The sequence below is a fragment of the Drosophila simulans genome, chromosome 3R, assembly GCF_016746395.2.
Source record: "Drosophila simulans strain w501 chromosome 3R, Prin_Dsim_3.1, whole genome shotgun sequence".
Taxonomy (NCBI): domain Eukaryota; kingdom Metazoa; phylum Arthropoda; class Insecta; order Diptera; family Drosophilidae; genus Drosophila; species Drosophila simulans.
Genome location: NC_052523.2, coordinates 12,534,515 through 12,555,016, shown reverse-complemented (window position 1 = coordinate 12,555,016; position 20,502 = coordinate 12,534,515). Strand labels below are relative to the sequence as shown.

General features: G+C 40.6%; 3 protein-coding genes across 8 annotated transcripts; 1 reads left to right on the top strand and 2 right to left on the bottom strand.

The window, feature by feature from the left end:
• Positions 1-51: 51 nt before the first annotated feature.
• LOC6728199 (RNA-binding protein squid) lies at positions 52-10,279 on the bottom strand. 2 transcript variants are annotated; one of them, XM_016176785.3, is made up of 9 exons: positions 10,191-10,279; positions 9,715-10,132; positions 7,151-7,191; positions 6,815-7,089; positions 6,498-6,741; positions 6,285-6,413; positions 996-1,103; positions 384-552; positions 52-319 (listed from the first exon to the last, which is right to left on the bottom strand). In XM_016176785.3, the coding sequence occupies exons 2-8, from the start codon at positions 9,879-9,881 to the stop codon at positions 479-481; spliced, it is 1,038 nt and encodes a 345-aa protein (XP_016034840.1). In that variant the 5' UTR covers positions 9,882-10,132; positions 10,191-10,279; the 3' UTR covers positions 52-319; positions 384-478. The 2 variants fall into 2 exon arrangements, with proteins under 2 accessions (XP_016034840.1, XP_016034841.1); XM_016176786.2 differs by lacking the exon at positions 996-1,103 and having other exon boundaries at positions 10,191-10,276.
• Positions 10,280-10,898: 619 nt separating this feature from the next.
• Positions 10,899-18,128, top strand: LOC6728198 (ras GTPase-activating protein-binding protein 2). 4 transcript variants are annotated; one of them, XM_039295619.2, is made up of 5 exons: positions 10,899-11,161; positions 11,343-11,507; positions 12,973-14,556; positions 14,895-15,145; positions 15,260-18,128. In XM_039295619.2, the coding sequence occupies exons 3-5, from the start codon at positions 13,128-13,130 to the stop codon at positions 15,653-15,655; spliced, it is 2,076 nt and encodes a 691-aa protein (XP_039151553.1). In that variant the 5' UTR covers positions 10,899-11,161; positions 11,343-11,507; positions 12,973-13,127; the 3' UTR covers positions 15,656-18,128. The 4 variants fall into 4 exon arrangements, with proteins under 4 accessions (XP_039151553.1, XP_039151554.1, XP_044779380.1 ...); XM_039295620.2 differs by lacking the exon at positions 11,343-11,507; XM_044923445.1 differs by lacking the exons at positions 10,899-11,161; positions 11,343-11,507 and adding an exon at positions 12,789-12,917.
• On the bottom strand, positions 16,313-20,437 carry LOC6728197 (ribonucleoprotein RB97D). 2 transcript variants are annotated; one of them, XM_039295622.2, is made up of 5 exons: positions 20,272-20,436; positions 19,956-20,212; positions 19,620-19,891; positions 18,807-19,526; positions 16,313-18,731 (listed from the first exon to the last, which is right to left on the bottom strand). In XM_039295622.2, the coding sequence occupies exons 1-5, from the start codon at positions 20,311-20,313 to the stop codon at positions 18,724-18,726; spliced, it is 1,299 nt and encodes a 432-aa protein (XP_039151556.1). In that variant the 5' UTR covers positions 20,314-20,436; the 3' UTR covers positions 16,313-18,723. The 2 variants fall into 2 exon arrangements, with proteins under 2 accessions (XP_039151556.1, XP_039151557.1); XM_039295623.2 differs by lacking the exon at positions 16,313-18,731 and having other exon boundaries at positions 18,802-19,526; positions 20,272-20,437.
• Between the last annotated feature and the right edge of the window lie 65 nt (positions 20,438-20,502).

Genomic DNA, 20,502 nt, shown 5'->3' with positions numbered 1-20,502 from the left:
CTGAAAAATTACATGTGTATGCCTAACTATGTGTGTGTATCTATATTTGTGTTGTTTTTTTGCTTTGTGGTTTTGCCTTGTATGGTATAAATGATGCTTTTTAGCTGCGTATGATGCTGTTGTTGGAATGGTGCTACACATCAAGTGTGTAAAGGTGTGTTAAGGTTGCTGATGTTGATATTATTGCTCCCAGCCAGCCAGTCTATTCATTTCCATTTTTCCTCATTTCTTTCATACAGATATATACAACGGCGTATGTATATATGTGGTTACCCATGTGGTGTTGTTGCAGAGATGTGTGTTGCTTCTTGTAGTAATGCTGCAATGAAATAATCAACTTTAATTAACTGGCAACAAAGCGTCGATGATGGCTTTCAACTCACCATAACAAACTAAACTAGGTAAAATTCAAATAGTTTGCAGTTATCCGGAGAATGCGAGATACCCAATATGCCCGCCCACGCCCCCTGCCCCCTTTTTAGTAGGGCTGGTGCCGCTGCTGGCGTCCACCGCCTCCGCGCTGCTTGCCACCGTTAAAACCGCCACCGCCGCCTGTTGTGGAAACGTTTGGAAAGTGTGCAAGGCATTAGTCAGTTAAATTCTTCGAATCGAGAGTATCAGATTAAATCAGGCAAAAAGAAAGACATGCTCAACATCTGCGGGTAGGAAAGGAGAGGGGTTCATCTATAGATATCTTTAACTACGCCAAACGACTTGGGTTTTCTTTTTTTTTTTTTGGGAAATTTTGACCAATTCTAGTGGGGGGCAGCACAGCATAGCAAAATAAAGTAAAAAACATAAGTCATGAAAAGCCAATGGAGGAAGGATATAAACCAAAAACGATGAAACTGCTTTACAAACATAATTTAAATCATTGCGAATAGTAGACTACACTATGTAGTTTTTTTTTAATAGGAGGAATGAGGTCGATCAACAATTCGTTGGTTACAGATAGTTTTTTTTTGTTTTTACTAGGCGCTTCTTAGTGTTAATACCTTTGGGGCCGCCGCCGCCGCGGGGTCCACCGCGACCACCGCCCATATTGCCACCACCGCCTCCGCCGTAGCCGTTACCCTCAAAGCCGCCGCCGTAACCGTAGCCGTCTTTTGGTTGCAATGGCATTTCGTGGTGCAATCAATCACACACACAGCATGCGCAGATTGGTTCGTACAGAAAATTGATGAAAACACAAACAAAGCTTATCTTATAAAATGGTGTAAAACGGCACGAACTAAAATAAGATGGATCTAATTGGTACTGCCAACTACTTTAGCCTAAATTATTGCTAGGAATTGTGAGCCAAGTTGGTCACGACTTGGTTGGAATTGTTGAATTCTTACATTTGCTAACATGTTATCAAAGTAAATTTACATCGTTTAATGACACAAAATCTGATAAATTATTTGATTACAATACACTTTACAAAAACTGGCTAGTTGGCAGGACTTTCGGTCGAGTGGAACTATCAATTACTTGGATCGGGGAATTGTATTCTTTTACTTTTTCGCTTGGTCAAAATTTGTGCCGCCCAGTTTTGGACGACGCCGACGAGCCGAGGGGAGACAATTCAAATGGCACATACCGAGCGAGCTGGAAAGGAATCACCTGCTCCGGATCCGGAGGAGATTGTGGTTGGTGTTGGGTGAGAGATCAGGGGTGGGGGGTTGTGGACGGAAACTGAAATACACACAAAATTGTTGTCTGGTTTTTTGTTTTTTTTTTCGTTTTTCTTTTATTTGCTCATTTTTCTTGTTTGTGGATTTTGATTATAAGATTGATGGTTAAAATGTTGCTCTAACATGTGTAGTTGTCGATTGTTGTAGCTGTTGGTTGCTGGTACACAATAAAAATTTAAAAAACAATTTTCGCTCGCTTTCCTCTTGCAAATGTCGAGGAAAATGGCGCAAGGCGGCGCTCACACATACATGCGGTTCTCGATTGGATTGGTTGTTATTTTCGCTTCGTTATATATAATTATATAATATAACTCTGGTTGTTGTCTCAGATTTTGGTTAGTTGTCGACCGGACGCGACTCGACTCTTATTAACATGTTTCACAATGTATTGCAATGGATTTTTCAATTCAAATCAATTCATTCGATTTCTCATTTCCTTACAGCACTCGTTATGCATTTATGTTTTTTAATTTTTACCTCATTTTCCACACAACAATTTCAGCATTTCAATTTCAAATTAATTACTTTGTAAACGTTCGATTGAATATATTCGGTAAATAATTTTGTAAGGTTTTTGCCAAATAAATTTGTGAATTTATTTGCTGCTCTTGTGTGTGTGTATTTTGAATGTCTCACCTCAGCAAAAAGTAATAAAATGATCATTTTGAATTTTCTTTTAAATCACTCCCATTGAAGGATCATCGGGAATTACAAGGCTGGTCAAGGGGGAAGGGGAGGGGGATGAGGATGCGGAGTAGTCTGTCGCGAATATATTATTATTTTGCGTGTCATAGAAAACGTTTTGCGAAAAACAAAAACAAATGCAAATAGTCAACAAATTTTACTTTATACTCGAGTTAATATAATGATTATAATAATTACTCTTCGTGTTCATTGTTGTTGTTGTTGTAGCTGTTGTTAAAAACAAGAAAACTGGATTTGTAGCTTAAGAATTGTCTCAGAATCGGTTTGACAATATTTTAATTCATTCATTACTTTAGTGGTTCCATTATATTATCATTTCATATTTCTTCTTTTTTTTTTAGAGTTTTTCAATGCATTTTACTAAAAACAAATATTAATTACGCTAAGTTACTTGTAAATATATACGTTTTAAATGTAATAGAAAAAGGAAGATTTAAGTAAAAAATGAAAAACGTTACAGTTAAGTGAAAAGTTAACACTTGGTGCGGTTTTGCATGGCGGATCGCTCGATTGCTCGATCTCTGGTCGCTTGGTTGCTTGATTGCCTGATTGATTGCTTTGTTTGGATGTCGGTGGATAGTAGATGGATATAGTGGCTCTACTGGTGTTGTTCTCACCAATGACCCTCGGTCACCGGTTGTATCGGTTACCGGGTCGGCCGGGCAATCGGTTAACCGCTTGCGAGAAGCTTGGACAAGACAAAGGCGCGCAGCTTGCGATCGTTTTTGGATATTCGCTTTTGGGTGGTTGGTGGCTGTGTTTTGAGTTGAACTCTCATTGGGGTTTCTTTTACTTATGTTTTGGGTTCGTTTAGTTTGATTTCTTTTTTTCGTTTTTGTGAGGCGAAACATCGGAAAATTCGGTATTACAATCATATAATCGTATATAAATATGTTCAAAAATCATAGTTAAGAAAGTAATATTACATAATTGCGGGTACAAATGCGGGGAGCGGGAACCGAAACACCCGATCTGCGTACTTGACGTATATTATTCAACAGATCTAACTCGGTGTTTAAGCTACAGCTCCCCGCACTTTTTTTGTGGTCTGGTTTGTTAGTTTTAGAATTTCAAGTTGTAGTTGTAGAGTAGTAACGGAATAGGAAATTATAAAGACTAAGAATATATTGTTATTAGGGTTTTAATATAAAGTGGGGGCACAAAATTATTGCTATATAATTGTATGGTAAGTATATGTAAAGGTATACAAAAATTTTGTTTATATCAAAAAAATTTGTTTACACATTTAAACATCATAATAATCGGTATAATAATTAATAAAAATATAGCATAAAATGTATATAAAAACTTTTCTTTCTGGGATAACTTTAATATAAATGTCAATAAATTTTTTTCTTATCTTGCCTAGATTTTTTTTTTGTTTAGTTTTCTTTGTATACAGACAACTTGCTAAAAACATTGAGAAACATGCAATTTCTTTGTAAAACAATTTACTCAAAGTTTATGATTAAAGGTGTATGTAAATGTACAAATGTATATATAATTGGTATACAGTCAAATTGTCGACGCACATTGACAACATTTGATAGGATAATTATTAGCAAAAAGTTCATTTCAAGGTTCTGCTTAATTTCAAATTCAAAGATATACGAATTATACGAAGTATTTATATATACATTTGCGAATAGCAATGCTTGTGTATGTGTGATTTGTTAGTGTTGCTCGACTTAACTTTTAAAAACCATAAGAAAAAATTATATATGTATATATGCTTGAATTAAAATTACTAAAATTGACGAAGTGTGTTTTTATGATTCCTTTTTTTTTTGTTTGTTTGTTGGAAAAGTTGCATTTTTGTACTGCTACAATTAAGATGTTGTTGATGTTGCTATTGCAGTTGTAATTACTTGTCGTTGTTCAGTAAGTTAGTTAGTTGTTTGTTTGTAGTTCTTTATCCTGGAATCAACGTATGAACATGCAGAATGCCGCAATGCGCTCGCGGTGCAACTGAAACAAGCCTCAAAAATGGATTGCTTCGGACATTACGTTACGTTTTGGTCAAGAAAGTGCAGCGGAAATGCAAATAAAGCAAATAAAAGAACGATCTAACGAATGAGGCGCGGGGGGAGGGGTGCTGCTGCAGTGTTTCCACCGGAATGATAATATCCCGGATACACTGCACTGACTTTTTTGGACCCCCGAGGCCTTCAGATCTTTTCAGAGCTTCTGGTTGTTGTGCTCTTGTCGTATTGTAGTTGTTTTTTACAAGGATTTGCCTTAAAATAATACTATCAAAAATAGTACCATAGTTAAATGTTACGTTTTATGTATAAATATATAACATTTGTATATATTTGATATAAATATATATGGTAGGTATATTGACGTATGGTGCATACGAAAACATATGCATTGCAAAGAACGTGAATATTATCCCGTTGCCGGAATAATAATATGTATCTAAAAATATATTTATATGCTATATATAAGGTATATATATATTTAAATAGACATTGAATCAAAGCTTTGATTACGCGTTTCGTGTGTTTTGTTTGTTGTTTGTTGTCGTTTCTGTTCTGGTTGCTTGTTGTTTAGTGTTTTGTTAAACAAAACAAAAGGTGAAACTATTTAAATAACTATTTTATGGGACTGCTGGGGGGAAAGTGGTTGTGTGTGTGTGTGGTGTAGGTGTTTGTGTGTTTCAACAGATTTTGGTTTCAGTGTGTTCAAACAATAACAGTTTAGTTAACAATTAAAAAAGGCACAAGTTGCAATTGCGCAAAAGGCCAAAAACACTGGCGTTTCACACAGTTTCACATAATTGGCACATGCTCCTCTCTTGTGTTTCATGTTTCTTTGTTTGTTGTTATGTCTGGGGTTTCTGTTCTTCTGGTTGTTTGTTTGCTGCCCTTGCGTTTGAGGTATTTGTCATCTTTGGAAAGTCTGTTGAAGGCAACCAAGTTGTTGTTCTGGTTGTTTGTTGGTTGGTCCGGTCTGGTGGTCGCATATTAATGGCAGGATGGTAGCATTATATATGCCTCGACTTGAACGTCACGTCTACTCTTCTCATCGCTCCTTCTCACTCTTTTAACAACACATCTTTTTTTACACACGCTTCGTCAGTTTTATGTTTAAATGCTACTCAACTAATAATTGGTAATTAAATGTTTCGTTTAAATGAATTCTTGTTTAAAAGGTACGCTTTAAAATTTTAAACATCAATTATATGCCTTTAAAATTATACGTAGTTTTATATATATAATAAGATAGATATAAATGTGTATATAAAAATTGCGATTTTGCTTGTTATATTAAATGATGAAAATTGTCTGTCAAAATACACATTCTCTTTTTTCAATATAAAATGAACGATTAGATTAAAATTTATATGTTAGCATTAAAGAAATGTTTCTTGTTTTCTCTCTTTCAAATCTACAATTTTTAAAGTTTTCTTGTTTTTAGCGACGTTGCTTTCGTAGTTGTTGTTGTTGTTCTTTCTTGTTGTTGTTTTTGATGTTGTTGTTCTTTGACATCATATACCAACATGATTTATATGCAAATATGCATAAAGACAATGCATGCGGTATATAAGCATATATAAATATATATATATATATATGTTACTATATATCGAAATGCAGCTAAACTTTTGTTTTTGTTTTTCTCTCAGTTTTGTTTGAATGGGAAACACAACAACGTGGAAATTTTGGATCAGATCAGGTCTATGGCAAAAATAAGAAGGTTTTTATGTTCTGCGGTTGTTGTTGTTTGCTTTGTTTGATTATTTTTTTTCTGATTTTGTTGCTGGCCAGCTTATGCGGCTGAGCTCTACTTAGAACTGCTGATAGTTGTTGCTATTGTTCTTGTTTTGATGGTAATTACTCGACGTGTTGTTATTGTAATAATTGTTTTGAGCACTACTTTGTTGTTTGTTGTATTTACCATAACCGTAGTCATATCCATTATAGTAGCCGCCGGCATAGTAGTCGCCATAGCCACCGGCACCATATCCGCCGTAGCCGCCGCCATAGCCGCCGTATGATCCCTGTCCGTCCCACTGGTTGTTGTAGCCTATGGGATGGTGTGAAATATATAGTTTAAAGCCGGTTTCCATGAGAAGCAATGAAGCACTGCTTCGTCAGCGTCTGTACTAACCACCGCGTCCTCCGTAGCCACCGCGTCCGCCGCGCATACCGCCGCGTGGGCCACCACGCATACCGCCCATCATCTGGTTCTCCGGCTTGGGCGTCGCACGCTTAACATCGACCTCCTTGCCGGCGATCTTCTGCTTGGGCGTCTTCAGCAGATCCGTCACCACCTGCTCTGAATCGAAGGTGATGAAGCAGAATCCCTTGCGCTGAGACTTTTGCTTGTCGAATGGCATCTCCACCTCGACGATCTTTAAACAAAAATAATTTAGGTAAGTCATTATTGGCCAATTCCAAACGGTCTACCGCTTTAGGGTTACTCACGTTGCCAAACTGTCCAAAGTAGGTCTTAATCTCCTCGTCGCTGATCTCTGTGGTGAGGCCACCGACAAAGATCTTGCCGTGCCTGGCCTTGGCCTTCTTGGGATCGACCTTCTTGCTGTTGATTATGTGCTCCTCCACGGCGCTGACCTTTTCAATGGCCTCGGTGTTTGTAAACACGATGAAGGCGAATCCTCGGGATCGACCGGTCTGGGGATCTGTCTTGACATTGATACTCTCGATCTCGCCATATTTGCCGAAGTGATCGCGGAGTTCCTCTGAAATAATAGAAAAACACTTGTTAGCATTGTTTTTTTTTAGTTTTAGTTTTCTACTTACTCTCAGTCGTTTCCCAGCTCAGACCACCGACAAACAGTTTCCTGCGAAAGTTTAAAGATCAATTGGTTAGTTTGATGGTATCTTAAAACATTTCAATATCGATTTAGGGAAATATTTGGGGGGAAAAGGGAAAATCAGGCACGAAAAATAGGTTGTGTTTGATGCGCGAGGCAAATACTTTCTTGATTTACTTTAAATTTTTCTTTTCTTACTGATTTTCGTATTGGCTGCAAAAGAATTTGATGACTGGGCAAGAATACAAAACGAATAAAAAAAACTCACCAAATTTGAAGTGAAAAATTGCTTTAGTTACTGTATTGCAATCAAAGAATTGATCGGATAGTGTCAAAAAACTTGCAAACTCGGAATGAGCGAAAGAGTTCGAGGAGCGAGCGAGCGATCGATCGAGAGACACAAAACGAGCGAAAGATATAGATATATAGTATATAGTATATATGCAAGAGTGAATTATTAAGTTTTTGTTTTGGGTATGCTTAAGATTCTTTGTTTGTACAAATAACAATTAACAATTAGTCTTTATTCAATAGGATGAGAAAAATAATGCAAAGGTTTTTATGCTGGATTGTGGTTAGTTTTACTTGCTTTATTTGGCTGTTTATTTTATTTTATTTTCTTTTTTTATATAAAAAGGAATGTTGAAAAAATATGCATAGACACTTATAGTTTACTGTGATGTACGTTACTCTCATTGATTTCTGGACTTTTTGGAAAGATATCTCATCGTTCTCGGCGGATTCCCGGCAAATTTGGAACAGTCTCATCACACGGCGGCGGAATTTCGATTGCAATTTAGTGATTGTGCTTCTTTATTGTGGCAATTCGTTACGTTACATTCGTTCATTGTGTTTCTTTCTTCGGGCGATATATAATGTATAGTTTCTGAGCTTCATAAAACAAAACGAAAAAACTGCGAGTCTCTTTTTCACTCGGTCTCTCTCTGTCTCCGATTACTTGGTACTTTTTTGTCTTTCTTTTTTTTTAGGTAATTTACAAGTTATACGTTAAGAGATACAATACAATATATACTCGTTTACATATGGATCCAATTTTAAATCGAGATAATTTCTTGATAATTTTGTGTGTCGATAGTTCTATATATTGGCTGACTGACTGATTGATTGTTTTAGTTTTAGATAGATAAATACCATCAGCATCAGTATCGGCGGAGCGGAGACTTTTGGAGACTGGAGTGTGGAGAGGGTTGCGTATCCTCCAAGTATAAGTCCGCCGGATCCGAATCCGTAAACGTTTGCCGGGGGCAGGAATACGAATCCAAATCCATATCCGAATCCATATCCGTATCCGTCTTGAGCATAGCTTAAAACCCTGACCTGGGCCATTTCACTTCTCTCAAAACCTGCCGGAGAGGAACAAGGTTAGTTCGCTCACAAGACAACAGGATAAGCTATGATTTTCGATTTAATTTCTCCATTCCGTCCTTCTTCCTTTACGGGGGATTCTCTGCATCTGCTTCGTCAGCGCTGGTTTCGCATTATCGTTTAAATGTACAGTATCGTGTGACTTAAGATTAAACTTAGATATAAAATGATCATAAAGGATGGGCAAATGAAGTGTACACTAGACCTAAAAACCAAAACGCAGGGAGCAAACAAGAGGACCATTCTACTTGATAATCATCATCTCATCTCTCTGCTTTAATCCATCAAAATTATTTATCATTTATAATTTACATTAAATGTTCGTTAAATTAATTTTTTGGCGCCTTGGCAACTCCAAACGACGCCGGCTGACGCTCTCTGAGAGTGAGAGCGCGCAAAAGAGATGGCGAGCGAACGAAGCCGGCAAGCAAAAGAGAATAAGTGAAAACTGCAAAACACGCACACACCTACAGAACAGCGGGCGTTAGGTTGGTATGTATGCCTGTATGCAGCCGCCATTTTGGGTACAAAACTGGAAGAGCACAAAATAACAACGAATAGCCGAACCAAAGAGTAATGCGAATTAAAAAGAATACACTGACAAATACAAACATAACTTTTTCCAACGTTTTTTTTCGCCACATTTTTTGCAAGTGAAAGGCAACCGTATGTTTTTGTGCTCGTATGCGTCACAGTGTGTGTGTGGGGCAACGTGGGAAACAAACATAACCTCACAAAGGGAAGAAAATGTGCTCCAAACTTAAGAAAACTCTGGTTTTCATTACGGAAAGTGCGTGTGTGTGGAGGGGAAAACGTTGAAAATTTTCCATGTCTCCCGAGACTGTGATGATGCATTTTGGCCCGAAGATTCTATTAATATGACTGAAGTACAGTCGCACCGACACCTCACACACACACATAAACACACTCCGACGCACGAGCGCAAGCGAGAGAGAACACAAAAGGGGTCAGACTTCCCCCGCAGAACCCCGTAAAACCCAATGAAACTCAACCAACGACGTTAGCTTCGCATTTACGTAACAGAGTAGGCAATATACACTATATAGAAGCAGAGATTCTATGGGGGGCACATGATCATCGGCTGCCCGTTGCAAAAATAAAATAGAGCAAAAAAAAAACGTATCCGCCGGATAATGAACATACCTGTCGTCGTCCCGCTGGCCGGATGCAGCCGATTGGTTGTCCGAACTGCCGTTGGTCGAGCCGGCGGCGCCCGCATCACCATTTTCAGATCCCGGACCGTCGGCAGTCACGTCCTTGGTGAAATCCTCGCCGTTAATTTCAGTATCCACTTGCTTGTTCTCGGCCATCTTGTGTGTTTTCAATTGATTTACTAATTTCGGGGGCTAGGCAGCACGATATTCGTTTTTTACGCAGAGCCGGAGATTTTTATACACACTCGCCAAAAAGTCGCGCGTACGAATGAAATGACGACCGGAAAATGACAAATGCAAACGGCAGCGTGTGTATATGGGTGCGGCGTTGCCACCTTGATGATTTGCCAGTCAAGTCGATTTGGTATTATTTTAATAAATACTTGTATTGTATTCGCTTTTTCCACCTGTGGATTATTAGCTGTACATTTGCCAAGGACTAAATTGTGATTTTCAATACGATACCAGCTCAAATTAGCCAATACATGGGGCTAAATGGGCGCGTGACCTGTCTGTTTGCAGTATGGCAGCTCTGATTTATACAATGTACACACACCTATGAAGAGAAAATGAAATAAATACCAAAAATAGTATACAAATATATTAAAGCCCAGTTTACACTATGTACAAGTTACCCGATTATTTAAATTATTTTAGTTGTATTAATATTATAAATATTAAGTATTTTAAATATATTTATAATTTTATAAATAAAAGAAATACAATTTTCCATTTTTACTATATGTTGGGAACAGAAAGAACATTTACAAACAAAGAATTGTTTTAAATCGAATTGGCATATCAACTTCTTATAGGCTGAAACATCAACAATATTTTAAAACATCAACAATAATTTAAAACATTTAATTGATTTATATCCAATTTTTATTTAAATTTTATAAATTTATTCAATTTTCTTATATATGTTTTTCGGATTACCCCACCGGTAATAATTTAAATTTATTAAAGTTTTTATATTTATGCTTTTTTTTATGTATTATTTCCTTTAAAGAATGTTCTTTGATGAGCTTACTTAAGAATGCAGAAATCGCTAAAATAAACATAAGTTTTATAATTCTATTTAAAAGAATCTTAGCTCCCCTACAATAGAAAGCTCAATTAAAATCATAATATTCGATCGAAAATACCAGATTAACCACCCCAAAAAATGAAGTGTGTACACACCCTTCGAAAAGCCGCCATCATTCACACACCAACACACGCGAAACCAAGAATAAAACTCTGCAGAGGCAAAAAAGAGGAAAAGAGGAACGAACGTCGGTTCTCTTCTCGATTCAACACACTTGTCCAATTTCATTGCGTTTGCGATTATTTTCTACTCAAAAGCCACAACCTATGCATCGTAACTTAATTCAACAACAACTGTGATCGCCAAACATCGGAAAGCAACAAAAAAGCACGTCAAGAATTGCCAAGTTAGTTAGTCTCAAAAAAGACAAAAAAAAATTGCAACAAACTAGACTAGTGTGTGTGTGTGTTAGCTAGTGAGTGCATTGGTGTGTGTGGCTGTGTGTTTTCTGTGCAGCTTGCAATTTTATATTGCATTTCATACGTTTCGACCATCTTTAGTAAATCCAAAAAACCGCATAATTTCAGCGCTCCACTAAGAAATCCAACTCTCCCCGCCCCCCGCAGGAAGATAACAAAGAAAGTGCTACAAAAAGTGCCGATTTTTCGGCAAACTTCAACCCAAAAGCAATACACACTGTGCATTACAAAAAGGAAAAAGAAAAACGAGGAAAAATATCGCTTAAAAAAAAGGTGAGCCGGCGGCGGCCTCGTGTGCGCGGTCTAGAAAAACTAGCATTTTCCATTTTCATTGGGGTGGCGCATACTTGGAAAAAGTCGGCATAAAAAATGCTAAATGGGCGTATATTTTAGTTTTGCGGTAGGGCTCTATCTCTTTTTAAAATTTTTTTTTTTTTACCATTTTAGCGGCTTTTTTTATTATCGCTTGTGCATAACCTAAAAATGTACGAAAAATGTTGTTTTTGTACATTTTTGTTTAAATGCTGCTCTTCAACTATAGCTTTCTTTGTTCTTCCTACACACGCGGTTCGCAAGCAGAATAGAGAGGGAAAGAGAGAACGCGAGAGAGCGGCGCGTTCATAACCGAATAAGTGTGCTTTGTATGCGTGCGTGTGCGTGTGTGTGTTTGCCGCAACTCTTTGTGCATTTTTTGTTTTATCGGCAAATGTTTATGGCAAAAATGGGGCAAAGGACACCTGCAAACATTGATATTTACTTACAACTTTTAACGCTGTTTCAAGCGTTCTTGCAACGCAGCAGCATGATATTTTGGTCAAGCTGGAGTTCATTGTATGCGGCGCCACAACCTTGAGAACCGAACATAACCTCAATTTAATTCATGCTCCTCGCTTGGCGGCTTCTTTTTTTTTTGCCCAATTGTATGAGGTCATTTACTCGCGCACACACACACACGTGCAAAGTTCAGTCAGCCAGGATCGCAGGCATAAAAGTTGGAGCACGTGCACGGGTTAAATGTCCTGCGACGGCAAGCAAATTGGAATTTCGCCTGACAGCTGCACTACACCAAATTTCCCCTTTTCGCATGTGCAAATGTGTGTGGGCCACAAAAGTGGGTCAAACTGCAGCGCGCTGCGTCTGTTTTATATGCACTGCGGTAAAATGAGCTCCCTGTTTTGGGTGTACAACCCTCCCCCCTTCCCGCCGTCCTTGTGACCAAGTGAAACTCTAGATCCTTATTGGAGAGCACAGCAGGGGTCAACACTTTAGTAGTCACATTTCTGTAGAAATCTATGTAAAAGAAACACAAATTGATTTAATGGACAGTCCATCTGAAAATCCAATTAAATTTGTTTCTCATATTAGCGTATTTTTCTGTTATCAAGCCTTAATTCTCAAAATTAAATTTACACGTGATGAAATTAACTGTTAACGCAACTAGTGATTCATTATGGTTTCGATGCTGTTCGCTGTTTAGAACATTATCGTGTTTAGTATGAATAATTGAATCAAACTACAGTGCTGAAAATTAAATGTCAAGCCATATTTAAACACCTTTTGGAGGTTGTAAGGAACGGGGTAGCAGCTTCCTTTAATTTCAAATTGTCAGATTGAAAAATCGACACAGTCGTCTAGGACTTCTGCCAACTTTTTTTTTTATTAAAAAAACCAGACAGATTTTCCGTAAATTATTACATTAATATCAGAGTGCGCGTATATTTTTTGCACTATTTCGCAGACGTTCAATCCCACACTCCCAATCGACACAGATCAGCCACCGTGTCGATAGATCCGAGCAACAGCTAGAAGGAAGGGAAGCAGAAATTGGAAGCGGAGACAAAGAATCCGAGTCGAGGAGTCCGTAGTTCAGAGAGGAAGAATCAAACGCCAGCTATGGTCATGGATGCGACCCAATCGCAGCAGCCTTCGCCGCAATCTGTGGGACGCGAGTTTGTCCGCCAGTACTACACGCTGCTGAACAAGGCGCCCAACCACTTGCATCGCTTCTATAACCACAACTCGTCGTACATCCATGGAGAGTCCAAGCTGGTGGTCGGTCAGCGGGAGATCCACAACCGGATCCAGCAGCTGAACTTCAATGATTGCCACGCGAAGATCAGCCAGGTTGATGCCCAGGCCACTTTGGGCAACGGTGTGGTGGTTCAGGTCACTGGGGAGCTATCCAATGATGGCCAGCCGATGCGACGTTTTACCCAGACGTTCGTTTTGGCCGCTCAGTCGCCGAAGAAGTACTACGTTCACAACGACATCTTCCGCTATCAGGATCTGTACATCGAGGACGAGCAGGATGGCGAGTCGCGATCGGAGAACGATGAGGAGCACGATGTCCAGGTCGTCGGTGGTACTGTGGATCAAGCTGTGCAGGTGGCCGGCGATGTAGTTGCCCAGCAGCCGCAGCAACAGCAGGCTCCTCCGCAGCCGCAGGCCCAGGTCGTTGTGCCCCAGCAGGTGGCTCCTGCAGCGGCCGGCGGTGCTGCCCCACAGCAGATCTTCTACCCATTGCCAGCGGCTGCTGCCGCCGGACGTCCTGTGGCTGTTTTGCCACCAGCTCCGCAAGCCGCGGCTGTTCCACTGCCCGCGCAGTTCACCGTTCCGCCGCCACAGCCCATCCAGAACGGTGTGGTGTCGCACGAGGAACTGCAGCAGCAGCAGGTGCTGGTCCCTCCCAGCGTGTCTCCCCTGGTACAGCAGCAGCAGCAGCAGCCGACCGGCACGCCTGTGTTGCCCATTGTCCCAGTGCCAAGCGCGAGCTTCCAACAGTCGCCACTGGTGGCACCACAGCTCATCCAGCAGCAGCAGCAGCAGCAACCGGCACAGCTGCCCCCGCAGCAGCAACAGCAGCAACCTATCCAGCAGCAGCCTTTGCAACAGCAGCAACAACCGCTGGCTGAGCCCGAAGAAGTGGAGGTGGCGCCAAGGCAGCAGAAGCCTCCCACGCCCGTCGAGGATTTCAAAACCATTCACGAGCAGCAGCAACAGGAGAAGTACGAGGCCGCCAAGCAGCAGCAGAATGAGCCCAAGACGTACGCGAATCTCTTCAAGTCCACGTCCTCCTCGCCCAGCGGCTTTGTGAACGCCGCACTGCAGCAGCAGCAACAGCTCCAGCAGCAACAGCAGCAGCAGCAGTCCATCAGCGGCAACACCTATAACTCTTCCTCGGCAACCTCGGGTGGCGGCAATGGCAGTCAGGTTAGCTACTCCACCACCGCTTCGTCGTACAACAACAGCAACGGCAACTCGCGACTGGACAACGGTGGCCCGCTGCCGCAGCGAAACAACTCGATCCGCAACAACAAGGGTGGTAAGTTCATCGTTCCACCCTTAAATTAAAAGGGGTCATTCCCCTCTATTCGGCTTCAGGGTAAAAAGACTAAAAGATGTAGTGCCTTGGGTCTAATGTAGAAATGAAAACTGTGGTTTCTAAGAATTACTTGTTTAGTCCCCCTATAATTTATTATGATTGCATATTTATGATGCGATTGGGTTTTCGTTTAGTTTTTTTTTTAGAACGATTTATTTTGTTTGGTTTATTTTCTTATCAGATTATTACTCAAACATAAGGTTGGCTTATATGATAAGCAACATCATGTACCGCTTTTTAGTAGCTCTTGCTAATAACTTGTTCTTTATACTTTGCAGACTTTGAGCAGCGCCGCTCGAGCAACACGCAGCAGTTCGGTGATAATCAGCAGCTGTTCTTGGGCAATATACCGCACCACGCCAGCGAGGACGATTTGCGAGAGATCTTCTCACGCTTCGGAAATGTGCTGGAGCTGCGCATTTTGTCCAAGGCTGGCAACAAGGTGCCACCAGGCATGCGCAGTCCGCTGAACTACGGATTCATTACCTACGACGATCCTGAGGCGGTGCAAAAGTGCCTGGCCAACTGCGTAAGTTTAGCACCAAGTAGATTTAATTATTGAAATTGCTACAGCCGAGGATTTACATCCTTACTTTTACTGTGATCAGAAAGGTTATCTAAGCATATTCTTTCCATTTCATAGCCCCTGTACTTCCCCGAGAACTCACCCGATGGCCAGAAGTTGAATGTGGAGGAGAAGAAGCCGCGTGTGCGCAACGACATGGTGCCGCGCCAGCAGATCGGTGGCAACAACCTGAACAACAACATGGGCCGTTTGGGCGGCAACAATGGTCCGCAGTCGCGTCCGATGGGCAACAACAATGGCAGCGGTGGCGGCATGATGCGCAACAACGCCGGTGGCAACAATCTGCGTCAGGGCGGCGGCGGTGGAAATGGTGCTCCACGCCTGGGAGGCGGCGGCGGTGGATTCGGACAGCGCCAGGATAACCGCACCGGTGGCGGCAACAACCAGTCTAACGGACCGCTGCGCGGTGCCGGAAATGGACAGAGTGGTGGTGGCAACTACGGACGTCGCTAAGGGAATTGTCCAGCAGCACGACATCAGCAAAAGCATCAACAAATGAGCAACAGCAGCAGTAGCGACTATAACATCAAGAACAGCAGCAACAACCCAACGTTAAAAACATCGACTTCTTCCACAATGCAAACAATCAATTACATTCAAGAACATCTCATGCAATTAAACACACACAAAGACACGCAAATTACACACACTCACTAAGATAAAGTAGTTGGAGCAACAGAAACCGTCAACTGTCCTTTAAATGTTCCTCAGCGCAACACGGGGCGTCGAACTACAAAAAAAAAGAAAAAGAAAGATGGGATGTAGAGTTGCGTCATCGATCCTGAGTCCCTTCTTAGTTTAATTGCGTTAGGCTCGCTTTTTCCAGCCAGTTCGTGCCAAAATATACCGAAATTCTGTGCAAATCTTCGTTGTGAATCCAAAAACCAAAAGAATGTAAGCTTCAGCTCGGCAACTGCTACTCTCTACCACCCACCACCCACTCACGGAATCAACTTCACCTTGAAACACGTGTATTAAATTTAAGTCTCAACCAAGCACACCCACAAAACACTCATCGCAAACACACGATCGCACACAAAAGCAAACACAAAATACACTCACTCACCCATTTTAGCATAAATGTAAACTTTAGTTTCAGCTTTTGTTTGGCAATAACCTTCAGCTAAAATCTATCTTAAGTACGCAAGATGCGAGAAATTGGTTTGAAACGAAGGAAAGGAGCAATGCAACACATTTTTGTTTGTTTTTTCATTGAATAACACCATTACTTAAGCTAAAAACAAAAAGAAATTAAAAGAAAAAACTTACACACTTAGCTAAAAAGATATAAACAGAAGGAAAAGAAAAAAAAACAAAAAAAAAATGAAAAACCTTTGTAAAATGCAATAAAAAAGAGCAAAAGAAAGACTTGAAAGAAAAATAATTTAAAAACTAAAAAAAAAGGAATGTAAACACGAGAAAAATGTAAGGCGCGGTTAAAAACAAGCAAAAATAAGATCACGATATAAGCAAAGCAAAGCACACAAGAACACAAACCTCTTAAAAAAAACATTGAAAATGAAAGGAAAATCAATTGAGCACCAAGCCGCAAGAAGGAAAAGCGAGGAAAACACAAACACACATCGACGTCGACGTTTATAGAGCCCCAGAAGAAAGTCCGCCGCATTTTAGAGCCTGTAAACCTTTTGCTACTTAAATCTAATTTGCAGACTAGCTAGTCTATATAGGTGTATCGGTTCGAAACGGTTCGGTTCGCTTCGAACCGGTTGGGGTCGGAAGAGTGTGGGAGATGAGAGCGTGTGATGAGGGCAAATGCGGTGCCGGCGCCGCAGGCGGGGGCGTGGTCGATGCAATCGATGTTGAGGAATGAACGGGCGGACGGACGGACAGTGTTTTCGCTTTTCTTTTATTCGTTCTGTGTAATGAGTTCAAGGTCGTAAACCAAACTAAGTCAAGCAACTTAAACGATTTGGTGTTTCCAACGCAGTTGTGAACTAAAATTTAGTACATATTTTTTAAATAAAATCAAGAAAAGCCCAAAAAAAGAAGGAAACGAATTGAGTAGAGATGTGAAGCATATAAACACACAAGAACCTATTATAATAAATAGTTGGGGGACGAAACACAAGCTACTAACATTTTTCTCAAGGTAAAACAAGCAAAACATGTAACAACAAATATATACAAAATATATATAAACAAAGCAAAAACTCATATAATTTAATGTTAACTTTTAGACTTACCAGAAATCTAAATATACATAAATATATATATATATATTTATATAACTGCTGCTGCAAAATAAAAAAAAGGCAGAAAAGCGAATAGGAAACTGAAAACATTTAAATTCGTGTGAGCATCAGTTTTGAGTTTTGTCGCAGGCGTCCAAATATATATAATTGCCTAAGTTATTCTTGTTTTGTTAAAGCTTAAGGACTTTTTAATTCGTTGGGAACATATCATTTGTTTTTGTTGTTCGACGCCTGCCCTAGAGAATCAATTGCTAAATCAATTACAATCGCAATTTCCACAACTATTTCTACAACACCACGCATTTCTAGCACTGTGAACAGGGTCTAAAGCAATTTTAGTGCATTTTTTGTAAAACGAAAGTGTTAGTGGTCAAATCTTAGCTCAACGATCAGTGCTGAAAGTGCTCCGTGGCCAGCAACAACATCATAGAAATAATAATAATACAAAAGAAAAAAAACATGAAAACAGCATCAAACAATACAATACAAATCAGAGGTACTAACTAAATCGATGTAAGAGTAAACGAAAAACAAACAATTAGAGTGCATGCTCATTTCTAAGTAAACCGATGAAATCACAATACTGCAGTTTGTAAAGAGTACAGAGAAAAGGAGGGAAACACTTAATTATAATTTAATTTATATGTATACAACTACAAAATAACTATAATAATAAAAAACAACCACAAAGATTCAGAGTGTTTACCAGAAAACTTATGATTTTGTTTCATTTCAAAAACGCACACACAACACACATCTTTGTTTTAGATCGGTTCGTATTTCGTATTTCTGGTATATGCGTTTAAAAGAAGAAACACCAAGTCGTAGAAATTTAGAAATCTGAAAGAAAAGGATATTAAAGTATAATTTTACTTTGAGGCGACTTACTTATCCTGCGACTGAATACGATTCCCATTGCCTTTGTGTTGAAACAACTGAGGAACTACTGAGCATTCAGCATTTAAGTGAAATTGATGCGCACAAAGCCGAGCAATTTGCCTAACTTTAATTAATAACTAGCCAGTCGAAGAAGTCGCAAAAATTCCAGTCATAATTCATTGGTGCGTTTTATAGCGTTTCAGATATAAAACATTTACGCAAAATCAATTCACTCATGCAATACATGCAATACTTTAAATGGAAACAAAAAAACACAGAAATAGTATAAATAAAGAACAAGAGTTTACGATTTTAAGTCTCAAAAGGACCCTGATTTATTATTTATTAAATATCTCGAACGGAATCGCCTGCAAATTAGCAAAGGGCATTAAACTGCGGCAGTAAATTGGGAATAACTTCGTCCTCCACTTAGATACCTGCAAGAATAAAAAGATACTTTAGATTCTTTTCTCTTTTTGAAATTAAATTCATTTTCAATGAAAAAAATTAACCGTATGGTGGTGGGGTAGCCCCCTTGCCGATCTTCGGAATCACTCCGTTGGTGGGAGATTTAGCTGGCTTGAAGACCTTATAGTCCTGGTTGGGCCACTTCTTGATAGCGCCAACTCCCACGGCGGCACCGGCTGTCAAACCCAAACCCAATTCCAAGCCAGCTCCCACGTCGGCACCGCCGCTCGAACCCAATCCCAAACCAATTCCAGACTTGCGATCTCCATCGCCACCGGCGCCCAAGTCCAGCTTGTCATTGGAAGTAGCTGCCTGGAGGCCATTCAAATTCAACTTGGGACGATCGTTGGTCGATGTCTGGGCATGTTTGTGCCCGGGCTTCGGTGCCCATTCGCCCACTTTGCTGGGAGTCCACTCCTGGGCCGGGTAGGTACCGGGCTTCGGATAGGTGGACCACATTTCCGGACCGTGTCCGGCGAACGGATGCTTTGGAGCCGTGTTCTGACCGGGTGTTGGCTTGGATGCCATCGGAATCACATAGTGGGCCCAGCCGTTGGTGAATGCCGATGGCGGCAGAACGGACTGGGCCAGATAGGGATTGTAGTTGGGATTGTTGTAGTTGTAGCTATCAGCGGTGGCCGGCTGGGGCGGAATGTAGCCGGCTCGGACCGAGCTGGAAATGGGGTAGCGAAAACGCCTGTCTGGCTTCTGGGTGGATCTCTTTACCTCCACCAAAGTCTGGAGAATCCAGTGCTTGCGCGGTGCTGAAAATCAAAGCAAGCGGCGTTATCATACTTAGGTAGTTGAAAAAAAAAATGCACGATGACTTTCAATAAATGAGAAACTTGAAAACTTACCCAAGGCCTTGTCGGCGCTCAATGGATCCACGAACTCGAGGAAGCCAAATGCCCGCTGACGCCCGGTCTCCCTGTCAATGAGCAATTTCACGCTGGCCACCGGTCCAAACTGCGAAAAGTATTCGCGCACGACTTTCTCATCGTGATACTCCTTCAAACCGCCCAGAAAGATCCTTTTCGAATTCACGAAACCGGTTTCAAAGCGAAAACCTCCGACAACGGAACCCCTTTTGAATTCTTGGCGTGGCAGAGCGTGCTTGGTCTCCACAATTCTGCATTAAATTATTCAAATTTGTATAGAAATAGGGCTCTGCGAAAGATTAATGTGACACTTACTTATTATCAATGGTGTGGGGACGGGCCCTTTGGACAATTTCCACGGACTTGGGATCCACAAAGGTGACGAAGCCAAAGCCCCTGGAATGGTTGCTCATCGGATCCCGCATGACCACCGCATCGGACACGACACCGAACTGGCTAAAGAATTCGCGCAGCTTGTCCACGGACGTCTGAGTGGATAGGCCACCAATGAAGATCTTGCGCAAGTGCTCGTGGCCTTCATCCTTAATGGCCGTCTTTCTATCGGCTTCGCTCTGCACACAACGATGATTTCGTTGGTAATTATGAATAGTTTAGGCGATTATGAGCTTACATCTCCAAGGCAGACCGATGAGGCACAATTTCCCGAATCCATTTTCGAAAAGATATCACAAGTAATACAGACTGATTTACTTTACTACAGCACTAAGTTGAAGCCAACCACAGATTGAATGACAGGCGAGAAAATCCAAACGTCTATGGCCTAGTTATGGACTATCGAAAAAGGTCCAAAAATATGGTTGCCACATTTAGATGATTCAGCATTATTGGATGCAAATAGGCC